We start from the raw sequence: 17,924 nt of genomic DNA, 5'->3' as shown, positions 1-17,924 counted from the left end.
CGTCTTCCGACCTTAAGTTTACTCATTCACATTTAGAAATCACATGGACAAAACACACTTATACCAATCGTAATACAAAAGTCAAGATTCCATTGAACGAATCCAATAGCTTTTCGGGATCTATGAAGATGAAATGAATGACTAAGATGGGACTGTTGGGTATTCGATAAGAGCGTTAGCGCTTTCTGTTCACTGCAATTATAAAAGGTTAATGTAACATAACAGATACTGTAGAGTTGTCCTATTTAAATGATTGAAAAGAATTCACGTTCGTGTATGTGAATCTTAAATCGTAAAATTATGCTTATTTCCCCCTTGAATTCAGAATTTTAATTTAGACTTGGCAATCCTCTGATACTATCTTTTAAACACGAGAAGTCTTAATGGTTCACAGATTTTATTGGATTTTTTGGTTTTTTTTTATAATATTAAGGCAGTTTTTGTAATGATGTAATGATGTAATTCATTAGCTTATAGGATTCCTTTACTATGTAGTATGCAAAATATACAACACATGCGCACAAATAACGTTGCTTGACTGGGATGTGTCACAGAAATTTTAAATGATAGAAAGATTTTTGAAATGACACATTTGATTTATTAATTCGAGGTCGTCATTTTTATTGAATCAGGAAACACCTCTTCCTGTGATTATCATTTCACTTGCCTTTTGATTGATGTCTACCACCTGTTTTTTTTTTTCACTCATTCATTTTGAGGTCTGGTAGCCGCAGTGAACTCACTGAGCTGATAAAGTGTTAAGAGGTTGCGTCAGAAACAATACCTTTCATTTTTTCTGCTCGCTTTGCATCTGCTGAGCGGATGAAATTAAAACCTCGGCGGGCGGAGGTAGGGGGGGGGGAGTTGAGGGGTCATGTAAAAGGTTCATTGAGAGACATCTATTCAAACCATACATTGCAATGGAACAAAAAACAGCAATTGTACAGGTTAGACGCAGGACAAATTAATTTAGTAAATGAGAAATGTCAATTATAACAAATCAGATTTTTAAGGCGCAAAAAGTGAAATTTAATTTTTAGAATGCATAACGTTAAGTTAAGAAATGTGAATCGTGTAAGGAAAGTACAATTATATACAATTATATATACTGCCAATGACGTAGAACATTTGCTGTGAGGAAGACTGAGCTGACTTCCGAATTGTCTTTGTTAAGAGTAGGCAGTCATAGCCGTAGATTGAATGTATACCAGGTACCTACCAACGCTTACGCTTGAGTTATGTCAACACATTTGCTCATGACTGTTCTTTTTCATTTTCTGTCCTCTCTACATGTTTGTGATCATAAGCATTCTGACGCCTTGTCAACCATTTCCATCTTGAATGACCAAGAACGGATGTGGGGCTCGTTTGATGACTACCTCATTCATTTAAATCACTTGCAGTCATCGAATGATTCATAGTGTTTTGGATAGGTACATGTCAGTCGTTTTCTCCGTGTAGCAACCTAATAATTCATCATTACATATACAGTTGAATACATGCCTTCTAAAATTAGTCCATCATGAAAGAACTTTGGAGCTCTTTTAATTTTCTGTGAATCACCCAGAGGCATTAAACATTTCAAACACAGTCGTAACCAGGTCATTCTCTAACTAGTTTCGCGAAGGTTCTGAAATTGTCTAGTAGGTGCAGACCGATCACAAAATACCCCACTGAACCAGATTGACTGGTAAATGTCAATAATAAGTTGTTTTCGACTTGCTGATTACAATGATTCTATCATTAAGTACTGTGATTAATTAATATTATCGTTAATTATCATGATTATTAATTAGTGATAGACTAATTAGGCCTTGTTAACTGGGGTTGGTGAATATTTGAAAACCTCTCATGACTTTTAACATTAATTTTCATAGCTACAGTTACTGTCGGGAAACATAATACTGATCTGAATTATATGGTATTAAGATTAAAGATATGGTATACGAGATTGAATGATAGCGCGGGTTGTTCGGTACCAGTATCCTTTATTTACAATTAACACATATCTTTAACTTTATCTGACAATGGGTACTTTTCAGAGGGGGGGGGGGGGGGGCAGGTCAAGTGCTGGGGGTTGGCATTTAATGATAGCAACTGAGATTCCGGAAAATCTTGTGTTCCGACAGGTCCAACAGCCACCCCTCGCAAAGCATCCGTGTCGCATTTACACCTTGATCGGCTGGATTGAAATATTATGTGGAATACTAGGACTGTTTGCTAAGGCGCATTACTAAAACAATCCACACCAATCAGTCCAAAACTCAATAATACGTGTCGACCTCATATTTGCTAGCATACGTCTTACTAAAAAGTAACTTGGAATGAATAAATGGATACAATTGCAGCCTTGAAAAGAAATCATACTTAAACTCGTAGAATTGTTTTTTAATTGCATAATAATGACCAAAATTCTGTCGTAATCGAAAGATGTTAAATTTAAAAAAGTTCAAAACTAGTCACTACCACAAACTGAAATCTGCTCTCATCGCCTTACTATCTACATACACTAATCTGTATTTCACAGTTAAACAAACATTCTACCTACTTTTTATGTTGTTGTTAAAGTCATTATATTGTCAAGAATTGTTCTTTTATTGCCCCAAATTTTATATTTTCTGCAACACTTTGTTCACAAAAACCTCTCATGTTAACAATATGAAAATATTTACCAATGCCTTTCTTTTAGGTGATTGCGTGACATCTAGAGTTTCTGTTATCTCAATCATAAAAATAAAATGAATACATTTTTACCTATCTGCACTTAATTAAGCTATTACAGACTGGAAACGCCAAGCGGAGTGTAATGAGGGAAAAATTTTGCCAACGGCATTAGCCTACTCCTTTTCTATTTCAAACTGTCGAAGTGAAGGATCTTTAATTAGTACAGTATGTAGCACACGGGGCCTCGGTTTATTGTCCCAACCGACAACTCGACGTTTTTTCCATGTCAGCCCCTCCTACCTGCACCACTGACAAGGGGAAACCTCTAAATCATAAGGAGGTAACTAATGGTAATACATCAATCCAAACATCAAAGTCAAAGACTTCAAGCAGGTAAATTAGTTGAGGCAGGTACGACTAGAATGTGATGGTAAAGACAGAAATGAGAAAGAAACCAAAATTGTTTACAAGGATAATAACTTTAGTGCATTGGTGGAGCCAAGGAGGAGGGGGACAGGGGTCCCCTCGGGCAAACATCTCATAACTAGGTTAGAAATTCTGGCAATCTCAGATATTTCGCCCCCACCCCCTCGGACGTAAACCTGGCTCCGCCACTGCTTTAAGGCAAAAGGATCATGTATTCTAGCTGGTCCCTGGTCAAACTTCTTGGTATCGATCTTAGTCATTTACAGCCTTGTAGAATGGAATAATGAGGGAATTACTTTTTCAAGATCAATAGAATCTCCCACCAACCGAGTTTGGAACCCGCTGCCACTATATTTCCAGCGTTAGAAGGCAAATGACTTCTTGTAAAGATTTATACGCGCTTACCGATTGTTTTCAAATGGACTAATGTTCCTCTCGTTTGCCGTTCTCGATATAAATTAATCAGTAAGATAGCCGGAATTCGGAATAGGGGTTAATCGTCAGTATCTGAACTATTGTCGAACGAGCAGAGTAAGCTAACCCATAAAATATTTACGAGATTTTCAAAATACATGCAAAGGATCCGATTTTAAACAATTTTATTCAGATTATTATGATCTAGCACTGCTTTCTCAAACCTGGAGTACTGGTACGTCGGTCCGCCCGTCTGTCCACAATTACTGGTAAACACTGTAGAAGGCTCAATGTTTGACGCATTTTGACGAAACCTGGTATAAGTGTTTGTAATCACTCAAGGATGCACCTATTGCAAATCAGAAAAATCATAAAATATGTAGTAAGAGTTATCACCCTTGTTCTTTAAAACGCGTTCAACTCTCAGCTCGTAAACACTCTCGAAGGCACATTTCTTGATGTATGTTGATGAAACTTGATGTGTGTGTTGGTAATCACCCAAGGATGAACCCTATTGAAAATCAGAAAAATCGAAAGATGTATAGTATTAGTTTTTGTTCTTGAAAACGCTTTACATTTTAGCCCGTAAACACTCTAGAAGGCACAATTCTTGACAGAGTTTGACGAAACTTGGTGAAACTGTTTATCATCACCCATTGATGAACACTGTTGAAAATAAAAAAATAAGAAAATGAGTTATTGCCCTTGTCTTAGAAGAGCGTTCAATTTTCAGCTCGGACGGCACAATTCTTGACGAATTGTAAGGAAAGCTGGTGTGAGTGTTTTTATCACCCGAGGATGAACCCGTTTGAAAATTAGAAGAATCGAAATTATTTTGTATGAGTTTTTGCCCTTGTTCTTGAAAACGCGTACAATTTTGTTTAGCTCGTAAACACTCTAGAAGGCACAATTCTTGACAGAATTTGACAAAACATGGCGTGCTTATTTGTAATCACTTAAGGATGAACCCTATTGTAAAAATGGAAAATTATAAAGTATAAATTATTGCCTTTGTTCTTGGAAACGCGATAGCTTTTAAACACTCTAGAAGGCACAGTTCTTGACAGAGTTTGACGAAACTTGGTGAAATTGTTTATCATCACCCATTGATGAACCCTGTTGAAAAAAAAAATCAAAATTTTTTAAAGATCTGGTTTCAAATTCTATGGTCCAGCAAATTGAGGTTACCTGTGTGGTCGAAAATGGGTTAATCACTGTGAATAATTCTGCATATGATATTTAAATAATTACCCTCCCACTCTCATAAACTCAATCCTCATTTGGATTTACAGATTCAAATCTGAATTTGGTCCATTTCAATAATTAGTCCTAGTCAAAGTTGACCTTTTCAATAAAACTAATATGGCTGCAAAGGAATAATTACACAATTAGCGTACCACAAACTTCTCATATTCGGGGCATTATAATATATTCATACATAAAAAGGTAAATGTTAGGAGTGAATACAGGAGAATTTGTTTAATATATTCACGCCTCTGCAGGGTAATTAACTAATTAAGTTAGGGTATATATTGAGGATCTGGGGTCCATTCATCCTCACAACGGTACCGGAACACACAGATAAACTAACAAAATGATACTCAGGGTAGCTGCTGCACTTCTCTTTATCGGGGTAAGACCATATTTTATTTATTCATATTGGTGCTTTATTGTGAATTTTACAAGTTATGGTAGGAACGATTGAAACATGGCTAATCATGAAGAATGTGTAGTCTCTGATTTCGGGTTTGGCTACTTTTGATTAACTATTTCATTTTTCATTTATTTATTTATGTTGGACGAATGCTTTTTTAGCAGTTAGTTCTAGTAACAATCTCAATATGATATCTCAAAACAATAGGACGTACAATTCTTTTTTTTTATCTCTCCAGCCCTTTTACAATAGAAGAGACACGCCGTTATCTTCCACTTTGTTTTTCTAATGCTGGGAGCGTGAAGGATTTTTGCCCCCTTTTTTGTTCCATAATTTGTCTAAATTCGTACAACCCTGCATTTCGTTTTTCACCTTTAATAATAATTTTTTTTTTTATTTTTGCAGGCTATCACAGCCTTCGATCTCGAACACGCCGAACTGGGTAAATATTTACCTTTTTTTCATTTTCATAGCCATAAAAATATTTAAAATTAATTTTACGTGTATGATCCATTAGTTTTGGATGTAAAGAATAACGAAACGTATGCATTTGAATTTGGTGGTTTTAACAAAGAAATTGCACATGGATTCAGATTTTGTAGGATTGCCTGGAGAAGTCTGGTAATTTGATTATTTTGAGGCCACTTTATTTGGTTCTGTGGGGCTATTTGACTGTAGTGCTTGATCGCCTCGTGCATATCAAATATCTTTATTCAGCAACAATATCTTGGTTTAATTTTCAGCCAAAAGAGGAAAGCCAAACATGGTTTGCTACCAACATCCATTAGATATTGTATTCGTCCTCGATGCCTCATCCTCCGTATGGGCCCAGAACTTCACCAAAGCCAAGGCTTTCGTCAACAGCTTCATTGATCCATATGAGATTGGTCCATCAAAGGTCCGAGTTGCTTTCGAAACATACGGTCAAAAGGTCTTCCTTGACCAAATTATCGAATTTGGGGAATTCGACAATAAGGCTTCTCTCCAACAAAGAATCAGAGATATCAAATGGGAAGCTGGTTTCAGAACCGAAACAGGTAAAATCTTATGTCATAAGTATTGCGAAGCAAGAAGCATTGTAAAAATCACCCTCGAAACTAAGTGAAAAACTAAACAAGGGTGATTTAGCAAATGGAAGATAACATTGCTTGGGGGCAAATTTACGTCATGTTTCTGAAAAGTAATCAACTGTTACCGACATAATGTTGAAGATCTTTATATGCTCCACAAGCAATTCAGTGACGAGAAACTGAAATAATTTACTATATTCTTTTTGTTGCAGGAATGGGTCTTGCCTACATGAGAGATCATCTGTTTAAAAAAGCTCGACCAGGAGTTCCCCATATATGTATCGTCATTACTGATGGTGAATCACAAGAGCCAGACAAGACCGCCAAGGAAGCTCTAGGTGCACGCCAGGCTGGTATTGATATTTTTGCTATTGGTGTCAGTGAGTCCGTCAACAGACAAGAACTGAACAACATTGCTGGATCCCCAGACCGAGTCATCATCGTCAAAACCTACGGTGAATTGGAAGCCATCAAAGACAAACTTTCTGGTCAAACCTGCAAGAGTAAGTATGGCTTTAGTCATCTGTCGACTCATCAGTATTAAATTGTCCTTTCTAAACACAAAACATCATCTTCATTAAATGCTGTTTAGTTCAAAAATGATTAAAAAGGATTAGGTACGTTTGATTCATATAAACATTAATTTTTTAAAAGTTTTTATTTATGATAAACAAGGATGTGAACACAAAACAATTGTATCCTACAGTGAAGTGAAGTTTTTTCGAAGTGCATGTATACGAAGGTCTAATGTTTATTTTGTCTTTCAGAAATCCCAACCCCAGCACCAACACAAGCTGCAGAAGAATGTGGCAAAGATACACCAACTGATATTTACTACGTTTTCGACCCAGCATCCCTTGGTTTGGACATCACCGGATGGGTTACCCAATTCATCACCTACACCCTTGAAGTCCGAGAATTTAAATTCATGAGAATGGGAGTTATCAGTGGTTCATGTCCAATCGATTCCGGATTCAGTTTGAATACATATTCTTCCAACAGAAAGATCAGAAAGCACTTGGCTAGATACGACTCCTCCAGACTTCCAGCCCTCATCGGATCTGTTCCCGGTAAATTCAACCAAGCAAGATCTAGTGGCCGAAAGGTTGCTGTTATCTTTATTGGTGGTAAGGTCGATGCCATGGCTGTTATCGAACAAGCTGAAGCTGCCCATGCCGCTGGCATTGATGTCTTCTTCGCTGGTCACGAAACTGCTGATAGAAACCTTCTTAATGCTTTGGAAGAAATTGGATTCGGACAACGACTCTTCCTTAACGGATACAGCGCCAGAGGTCAAGCCGCTCAATTCGTTGAGGCTTTATGCAGTAAGTAGATCTTCAGATTTTAATATGCTCCTAAAACGTTTATTGTTGCAGTGTCACCTGTTGATAAATTCTACCACCACCCAATAAAACAATCATTTTTTGACAGACTGACAGAAAGCTCTTATACATTTTGCGCAAACACGAATTTGACATTCGACAAGATCTCTGAAGACTGAAAATAAAGCTGCTAACTTCTTGGTCATTCTATCTTGTGTTATTATGCTATTTTTGAATGATTCTTGTTTGATTTTTAGGTAACTATTAAGAAGTTGATGCCGATGACGATACTGCGGATTGGAATACTGAAGATGAAGATATCAAGCATTCCATTTTTAGATGACAACATCTAATTTGTTATTTATGTGTGTATATAAACAGTTAATAAATCATGCAATTTTATCCTTGTTTTTTATTTATTCCCATTTTACTACAAGAAGAACATTGTTAAGGCCATAATCAGCAATTCCGATGACAACGTTCCAATCATTTGGTTATATGAAAGAAACCATAGACTTGCAGTCCCAATGACGCAACGCAAGCAAAGCAACCAATTATCCTCATCCCTCTTAGGATTTGAACTAAATCTTGTTATCTTAAGTAGCCTAGCAGACGACATTGCAATTCTATACGGTCATCCCGCAGGCTCTCAGCTAAAAGGACAGCAATATGCAAATGTAAGTTATAAAACGCCGGAGCAAACACTTTGCAATATAAAGGCAACTTGTGAAATATACTAAATGCCCTCGCTCTGAGAGAAAATCTCAAGCCAGCACAATAGCCGAAATAACAAGATTCTGACGCTATGGGCTGTTATGTTTATTAATGAGACTACCGTGAACGCTTTTGACCACCAATGAAACCCGTCATAAAATCCCTATGAAGGTTGTTTAAGTCGCTCCTTTACTTTGAGCACTGTGTAAATGCTATACTAACTCTTCTGAAACACCTTTTGCTAATCCACAAATAAGTAGGCCAATTTCACACACTTAAAACTATTTTGATATTAATCATCCAAATCTTGATAATACAATGCGGAACAAGACGTGAATCTGTTAAGTTGATGACGGGGTCTGATAGCATCGGATATCTCTGATAAAATATTCAAGAAAATACTTGATACTGAGTTTTTAAAACTGATATTGTCTTTATTACCTAAATCATTCATTTACATTGAAGGTCAGGTAATGTACTCAGATCGTATGGGGTTGGATATTGTTCGTAGTTCGTTATTCAAACTTAATCTGGTCCGTAGCTCATATCCAAGTCCAACTATCCCTGTTTTGATGGATTTGAAAGATATTATTCTCTTGTTAAATATCAGTTTGTGTGTGGTGGTTGTTCGCCTGAATATAAAAGTATATAATATTCAGTTGTGATGAATTATAGTATGTTTTGATGGATTGTCTGTTATTACAAATCACAGTCAATTTTATCTACAAAAAAAGTTAACATTATCTTTTAGTATCGTAAATTGAAGAGGTTTTTGTAGTTTAACGTGATTCCCAAGAGTTAGCTTGGTTGCATTTCTGTCTAATTCCACCTTATGAACTAGATTTTAAATATAATAGCTAGTTTGACGATGCATGCATCTGTAAAGAGATGGCAAATAGTGACAAAGGGACGTTGAGGGCTAGGTTTAATCTTGCTTATGTCAGAATACTCTCTCAGATCATCTTTCAACAACTGCCAGTAACTGTTGACATCCAGAAGAATCTGAGCGAACCGACGACTGAAATATGAGAATTTCACTGTGAATCACCTACCCGTCACTTAAATTGAAAAAGGGTTCATTTATCAGGTATTGCTCAAGAAGCAGATGATTGACTCCTTTCATTTGGTTGTTGTATTGTATACTGTCTGACAGCTATGTGAGAGGTTGCCACAGGAGGCGATTCAGATGACGACTTAAATCAGGTGTTGATGATAACAACAGAATTTTATAGTATCACATGATATAGAAACATCAACATGGAAAGATAACGTTTTATTATACCTGTTTGAACGACAACAATATACAACAATTCATTTCAAACAATTTAATGTCCTTTTCTAGGTGTAATACAAGAACCAATGGTAGTGATACTACGTCTTAGAATGAAAATAAAATTTATGTTCTGAAGAATGGTCAATATGAGTAATATTCATCAGGGAACTTACCTGGTGTCATAAAGTTACAACAGAATCCCAGGAAAATTGGAAAATTCATAAAACTTAGTAATTATTGAAAAACGCTTAATCATAATATTAAGCGTTTTTCAATAGTTAATTGCTTTTTTAATTGTTTTTTGGATTTATCGGATTATATAAGGATCCTGTTATGTTATTTATGACACCAGGTATATCTACTGATGAATATATGGTCTTATTGTCCAAGTTTAAATTCTTCAATTTTAGACGTAGTATTCGTTTAAAGCACATGGGGAACTAGATATAAATTTTAAATTGTGAAAAAGGTCTTATAGAATTGAGACTTGTCACAGCTGAGAAAGCACATTTTTCGATGTCTATAACCAATGAGAACAGGGAGTGGTTGTTTTGTGTCATTAGCACGTTAATTATTGATGATTAATTTTGTACAGTTCAGTACAACAACTGTGATACGTTATTTTAGAGGAGATAGCGAATCAGAGATGAGAAGAGAATAAAAAACCTGAAAAGGATAGCTCATATCTCACATATCTCCCCGATTCTGTCATAACCTGACTGTTGAGTCATTAGACTTCATTTCGATTTGCAAGCAGATCAAAACTTGACCGACCAAACAAATCTATCATATGCAAGCATACGTTAAGCATGAGCAGGTTAATACCACTGATTAATAAATACGGTTACTATACATTTGACATAAAATATGTCCCTTTGTAAGACATGTATCATGCATATATCCCTGTGGAACACAATTCCTGATATAGGCCTACGCTCGACACAGGCTTGATATACACGTTATATAAGCTCCACATCAGCACAATAAAAACTCGAGTCTGATTTAAGCTCAAAATAAGCACAATATAAATCTAATATAAACGTGACTTAAGCTCAACATAAGCTCGATATAAGCTTGGTATACGCACAACATAAATATATATACATGTATACTATGTTCAATTTATTTACATATCACGTCAGCTTTCTACCGTTGGTGGTGATTGAAAATCCGTACTTTTAAAGCTTATAACTTGACATTACTTTGAGCACAGTCCTGACAGAAATTGTGACACTTGCAGAATCAATGATTTGGAGTGGTCAAGACGTTTTCCAAATTGATCAAGTCTGTTCATAAGACGTTCTGTAGCATCACCAACATTCGCAAAATACAGTTCGATGCCAGAATCCCGAGCCTTCCTGGCGGCTTTAACAATTTCAGATGCATCTTTAATGCGGTTTCCTACGAACATTAAGGTAACGTTACGACAGTCCGGTCGTCCTCCACGTTCAACTGAGTAACCATTGGCAATAACATCTTCCATTAACCCAGGGATTCTTGGTGTGGTCAGTTTTGCTAAATGATTCTCAATGTCTTCGATGTTATCATAACGGTCTAAATCAAAACCAGCATCAATTGGACAAGATCCGCTAAGTATACCAAACTGCATATGCTCCATGTCCCCGGTGTTGATGGATCGTCGGATGAACCTGGCCACCCAATCTGTCTTAGATGTCCCCAAAGCTGCTGGGTCGAATACAAAATACACATCAGCTGGATTTTGAGATCCACAAGCTGAAACAAAAAAGTGAAAAGGAAAAATAAACTGAATTCGAGTTTTAAAAAGATAACTATTCTCGGTGAAAACATTATGATAAACCTGTCAAAGAATCACCATGTGTTCAGCATTAATACAAATCTCTTGAACCTTCCTGTTAGCATTTGAAAGATAGACTAACAAGGAACCGATGCCTTGAGCAAATTAATTTCTAAGTTATTGTCAACTAATTTCAACTTTCATATAGCTTTTTCGTCATTCTGCCTTGATCCAGTTTTATTTTTATCATTACGATATGGTTTGCAAACCCGGAATGGCACTACGATCCGTAATAGTATATTAGACCTTGCATAGTATTAATGGTCTTGTAAGGAAAACATACACTATGTCAGTCTCTTAGTGACATCCAACACCGTGAAAAGTGGTGCGTCTTGTGCGTCTTCTGTGCACGGCATTAAGGTGGTCAGAATCCATTCAGTGTAATTTCTTTCTATGTCAAGTTGAATTAAAACCTTACCCTCATCATTCTGTAGGAAATCTTTCTTATTTTTTCTTTTTCTCTTTCCTTTTCCCTTTGATAACTTTTTCAGAGTAACTTTACAATAAAATGAGATATAATTTATAAGTTTACAAATCATGACCAATATGTAAAAGCATCATGAAAAAGAGATTCCGTTTTCTTATCCAAATAATGGATGTTCAACCTCAATTTTCAAGAGATATTCTCTGATCAATTTTCGTTTTGTACACACACACATTTGACGACACAATGTCCATTGCAATCAGTTTGATAATTCACTAATGTTATACAGGTAGGAAATCTGTTCATTTGCACGTTACTTTCTAATATTCAGTAAAAGGGTTTTATTTCTTGTTTTTTCCAACAGATTCGATGGATTACTCAAGAGCAAGACTTCGTGCAGCTCATTGGGAAATACTGGTGGAAATACTAGTTAGATTCTGTAAATTGATCGAAGCTAGCCAACGAAGCAAGGATTCAGTTTGTTTTCAGTTATAACACAGCATAATTATCGCCAAAACTCAATGCATTAACAATTTGTACGTCAATGAAACAATGTGCCATTTCTTTCAAACTTGATGTTTAAATGATGGAAGTAAAACGATATTGGCAAGTTTTCAAACATTATAAAAACATTAATTACCTTTTCCACTAATAGCTGATGACATTTTTGGCGCGGGAGTGGTAGTTGCTGAAAACAGAAAAAACGAAATCATCATGTTAATGAAATGTCATTAATGTTGAAAATGTCCAGATTCGTCTCTTATGACTTCTCGCACGTTCTCATGCTGCAAAAAATTAGCGAATGTTTCTGTATCTAAATTCCAAATATAAACAAACTGCTAATAATAAAAAAAATATTCTAAATATAGATTAGTTCATTAACAAAACAATACGACCACCAGCAGAGATGTTCTTGAAGAACTGTTTGCTACCTTAATTCTCGTGGCTGTCTCGAATGGTTCCAACTGATAATATAATAATATAATATTTATTTGTCAATCATCCAACTTCTTTCAAAATATTTTAACTTCATTCCTGGCAAAGCACAAAACCAATTCTAAAGCATTTTAATTCAACTCAGTCTAAGTTGAATTCAAGCAGGGTTTGTTAAACCTTCTAACAAAACTTAGCATCATTCGGACAGCAATCAAACTGTGACTTGTATAAATAAATAAAAAACCCTTTCGTAAAACTTTTCGTGCAGGGTGCATCCATTTAATAGTAAGCCACAAAATAGCTGTTAGTTAGAGCAGTAGAGTCTCAATTTGAAATCCTGTGTCTGTGTTTACGGTGATCATCAGCAGTAGTTGACTTTTATTGTCGTTGTCCTTCCATTCTGGTATACTTTCAGTTTCAAATTTCACTCTGGTGATGATTTTGTTTCTCGTCATCGTCTCCATCTCGAACCCTTTGTTATTTTTTAATAGCGTGATCGCTTACTGCCACTGGAAATGCGCAATGTAAAAGCAAACTAGTGCTCATAACAAAGCAAGAGGTGAAACTGTGAAGCTCAAACTATGAAGATGAAACGAATATGTTATATCAATGGTAAGAATGGTATGCCTTTGAATTGGGAATTGCAAAGTTCTTCAAGCTTTACCAGTTTACCTTCATCGGTAGATTGACGACGAGCTCCTGAGATTTCTGAAGGACAATAAATCAATTTATTGGCGCAAAGAACAATGTATCTCTTTTTTTTATATGGATAAGAATTAAGGTTGGAGTATCGATGCCATCTATCCGAATCTCTGAAAGAGACTCCAAATTGTTAGCTAGTGATACTGGCTACAGTAACGATTTGGCACAAATACTGCAGGTCGTCTTGGCTGCTATTTCATTGCACCTGCAGTTTGGAATTGAATATCGCCGCAGAACAATGTACAAACGATCGTTGAAACAAACTGGAGAACTGGTAACGCTTGTACTTACTCAAGTCTACTGTGGTAGATTTGGATTTTCGCCTCTTTGAAGACGATTTAACACTTCCTTTGCGTTTGGCTTTTGACTTTTCTACAGTTCTTGAAGTAGAGGCTTCAAGTCCTTCGGAGGAGTTAGATGTGTCAAGAGTCTCTTGCTCAGTGTTTCCAGCTTCCTCAGTCTCACTTCCAGTCTCTTCTTGATCCGATTGTATATGTATATTAATAACCACGCCACCATCCGTCTTTGGTTTCTTGGCGGTAACTATTTGGGATCCTGCTATTTCAGTTAAGGTAGCGCCATCGGAATCGTCTTCAGAGTCGTTGTCGTCAGTTTCATCCGTCTCTGATGATGTTTCAGAAGTGATCGGTATCTGAGTGGTTTTCGCTGTCGATAGATTAATTTGTGGTTAAAGAAATAGATCTATTTCAGAGAAACGAAAACTATTTTGAATATGAACTGAATCTTATTTTCGTGCTTTAAACTTCAAAAAGTATGGTTTAGTAGAGTTTACCATGGATATTTGATGAGTAAGATTTTTGAATATTTAGATAAAATGCAAGAAGGTCGTAAGATTCGTTAATGTCAAACCGTCCCAAGAAGAAAATCAATGAATTTCGCCGCCTTCAATCAAGACATAAATAAAATAATGTCTGAATTGAACTTACGTTTCTTAGTAGTTGTTGTAGGTTTTTGTGTAGTAGTGGTTGTAGTCGGAGTAGTAGTCGTAGTTGGTTCTGTAGTCGTAGTCGGTGCTGGTGCAGTTGTAGTCGTGGTGGTGGTGGTAGTAGTGGTTCGGACTGAAAAATTAAACATTAACATTTGTTTATGAAAATTCATTTGTCTATTTGACGAAAACACGAAAAGATATTTAATCCTTTACCGACAATTAGGGGAAGAGAGATGTACCATTAAATTGTGTTCGGTTATTTGACTGTTATTTGTATTCTTGACCTAAACCGTTGTTGCTGATTTTATGATATTAATCGAATCTTAATTCCTAGAACTAAATTTGTCCTTCCAATAAAACTAGCATAAAAAAGCTGTGAACTCTTGGGCAGAATTTGGAGTTGTAACCAATGCCAATTAATTTGTTACATGTTTGTTTTATTATGGCTTTCGTCGTCTCAGAAAGTCCCCAGTTGCTATAAACTATTAACGTCTAGTATATGGAAGAGAACTTAAATTTGTAATAAACTTACCGACTTTAGTACATGTTTTCATAGCCAGTCGTCCTTTCACCTTTTCTAATTCAGAATACTTGGTGACATAAAAAACATTGGACTCTTCCCCGGCAATGTTGACCAGTTCCTTGTGGCTGACCTGATCACTGACTCCAATACAATACATCTCTATATCGTCATACCGGGCTATATGAGCCTGTTTGGCTGTTCTTGTCGGGAATCTCGAGTTTCCATCCGTCATTACAACCGCTACCTTCCGCACTCCTTTTCGGGATTCAGCAAATAAACTCGTCCGGACATATTTTATAGCATTACCTGTTGAAAGGTAAAAACGAACTGTCATATGGAAGGGATATAGTGTAGATACATGCTTTTACAACTTCGTTTTAAGTTAAACTAAATGATTGGAGTTTGCATCCTACTTTTCTGCACCTAATGGGCTCATGACGGGCTGGCAACGCTCTTCAGTGTGCAATGGGGGAAATGTTGCCATGGGGGCGGCAATAGCCTACTTTTTTTTTATTTCCAACTGTCGAGCTTTAACGTGCACAGCCTGTAGCACACGGGATAATTAGAACTGTGGGCATCTCTATGTGTCAGGAGAAACACCACTTATGGACTCATTGACAATAATATTCTGAACACCAACCTGTTCTGGTACTGTGACCAGCTCTGTAAGGTAGTTTCTGTACAGCATGCTGAAGAGTACGTAAATCCTCGTACTTAGAAAGCCTGATAACATCCATAAAATAAACAAAATTACCATACGTCACTAAACCAATCCTTACTTTATCTGGACCAATTTCATACTGCCCAATAAAATTATCCACAAAATTTTTAGCTTTGGTGAAATTTTGCCACCAAATACTTGCTGAGGCGTCTATTATGAAGACAAGCTCTAGTGGCCTTTGACGACAAACTGGAAAAAACAATTGAGATATTATACATAATGAAAGCATTTCAAATTGTCGGTCTCGGTGGCTCAACTGGATAAGTTGGGGCCCCTTCCCTGGGATTTTTTTAAGCATATGCTCTCCTTTATTCTTTTTTGTGGTGGCCCATGGACTTGGTTCAAACAGTCCCTATGGTAGTTGAGCCACTATTGGGTCGAAATTCCACAGAACAAGATTTAAAAAAGAAATTGCGTCGGATCATAGATGGCAAGTGTAGTAACCTGTAGACAAAATATAAATCATAACAGATCAAGATCTCCATTTTTAGTAAGATTGAGTTGTACAAATGTGCATTCAATAAGTGAAACATCAACGTACAAAACGAAAATTAAGAACTGGTGTAAACAGTACCAAGTCACCTCTTTATCAACAAGATATAAATGAGCATGTTTTATAGGATTGGTCCTTGACTACAAAAGAAACTCTATAGGAGCTCTTAATTATCAGCATATTGAAACGCACATAAACCTAAATTTAGAGAATGGGCTCTCTATCTTTCTGAATGTAAAATAAAGTAGTTCTCAGATTCTGAGTATCTATGTAGACTATCAGTAAAACGTCAATTCTGATTGCTAACGACATTTGTTCTCTGAACAGTTTAAAAACGGCGTGATTCGATGATAAGGGCTTATTTATCAGTGTATATTATTCTTGTAAACAACCAATATTAGGCTATGTCAAGAGCAGGCGTGTTAAAAATGACGCCTCGAATAACGAGTTTGTTCGATTTTTTAACTACAGGGAAATTTTTTACAGTTTTTTATTTTACAACTTCCGTTAAGAATCCCCTTTTGTTCTAAACCACCGTCTTTTATATCTTAACGCAGTATGTATAATTCTCGTAGAAAAGGAGCAAATTAACCTTTCTAAATGTCACGAGGCATAACGTTTAAAAATTGTCAAAAAACTACTTCTTGACAAATTACGAAGTTCCTTTTTCTGTCTTCACAGACCTGAATTTGGCAGGAATCTGTGAATCTATTGTTTTTGCAACATGTAAATGTACGTAAACAAAACCTAACTTCTCAAAATTTCACAAGGCATGACTTTTAGAATTCCTGTTGAACGATCGCGATTTTCGACTTGAAAACCGCCACAGATTTTTATCAAGCACTCATTGTTTTCGTACAATAGCGTTTGACTGTTTTTTTTTTCGAAAGTAATTGGACAGTTTTCACAAAAGAAAATCTCACTTCCGGTTGGTTTTCAACTGTGGTTATTATGGGACTACTGAAATTTTTTCGTATTGGATAGTTGATGTATCATTAGAGAGCATACTGATGGGAGAGGAAGCCGCTTTTTGCATGTTGATTATGTCGTTATTTTCGCGTATATCGTATGATTAAAGTAAAGATTGAAATGTTTCATTTTCAGAGTGTTTTGGTTGGTATCTCACTGCTCTTGACTTTATTTTACCATTTCTGCATTTTACATTAAAACCTACGTACCCTTATCGACTTCATAATAAACAGGCTTCTCGGCTATTCTTTCTGAAAGTTAAAATAGTGCAGTTAGAATAACACGGTATGGTAAAACAATTACAGCTTCTTTGAATGTTGAATTAGCATAATTATATTTTTTTTATACTATACTGATATACAGAGATGTCAACACTGTAGTCTCATTTCATACGAGACATTCACCTCTAGTGGGAACAAATTATTAACCCTGTAGCATTAATAAGTCATATCTATCGATATAGTAAAGCTGTTATCTCTCAAGAAGAATCCAATTTTAGGGGGGTGTTGGAGGGGGGTGAGTAGATATTGTTCCTGGAACAAATTGTTAAGCCTGTACCATTTAACCAATGATATCGACTCAGTAAAGAGTTTGTTGAGCCTCACATTCTTAACCAATGTGATTGGATCTGTGCGGTGGGTAAACTGAAGCTGGTCCGACTTTGCCTCCTCCCCCAAGGAAAGAATCCCCCCACCCCTTTAAGTGATTCTTGAAACGCCACTGGTAATGGGGCCATCGTTGATGAACTGCTAATATTCTGGTAACATAACGAAAGCTTTTACGAAACTGAAAGTGCAGAATACTCGAAATGGTTCACCGCATAAAGTTTGATGAGAAGCATACGAAACTCTGTA

The 17,924-nt window shown here is 36.3% G+C and overlaps 2 protein-coding genes across 2 annotated transcripts; one reads left to right on the top strand and one right to left on the bottom strand.

Moving 5' to 3' along the window:
* Positions 1 to 5,921: 5,921 nt before the first annotated feature.
* On the top strand, positions 5,922 to 7,561 carry LOTGIDRAFT_134694 (hypothetical protein; the record flags this gene model as incomplete). The annotated part of the gene is made up of 3 exons (XM_009068653.1): positions 5,922 to 6,195; positions 6,441 to 6,731; positions 6,996 to 7,561. 3 exons carry the CDS (start codon positions 5,922 to 5,924, stop codon positions 7,559 to 7,561), a joined length of 1,131 nt encoding a protein of 376 aa, XP_009066901.1.
* A 3,174-nt stretch (positions 7,562 to 10,735) lies between these two features.
* Positions 10,736 to 15,837, bottom strand: LOTGIDRAFT_134745 (hypothetical protein; the record flags this gene model as incomplete). The annotated part of the gene is made up of 3 exons (XM_009068652.1): positions 10,736 to 11,271; positions 14,855 to 15,193; positions 15,528 to 15,837. The coding sequence occupies 3 exons, from the start codon at positions 15,835 to 15,837 to the stop codon at positions 10,736 to 10,738; spliced, it is 1,185 nt and encodes a 394-aa protein (XP_009066900.1).
* Positions 15,838 to 17,924: the final 2,087 nt, after the last annotated feature.

Source organism: Lottia gigantea, assembly GCF_000327385.1.
Source record: "Lottia gigantea unplaced genomic scaffold LOTGIsca_92, whole genome shotgun sequence".
Lineage (NCBI taxonomy): Eukaryota > Metazoa > Mollusca > Gastropoda > Lottiidae > Lottia > Lottia gigantea.
This window is presented reverse-complemented; position numbering and strand designations above follow the sequence as displayed.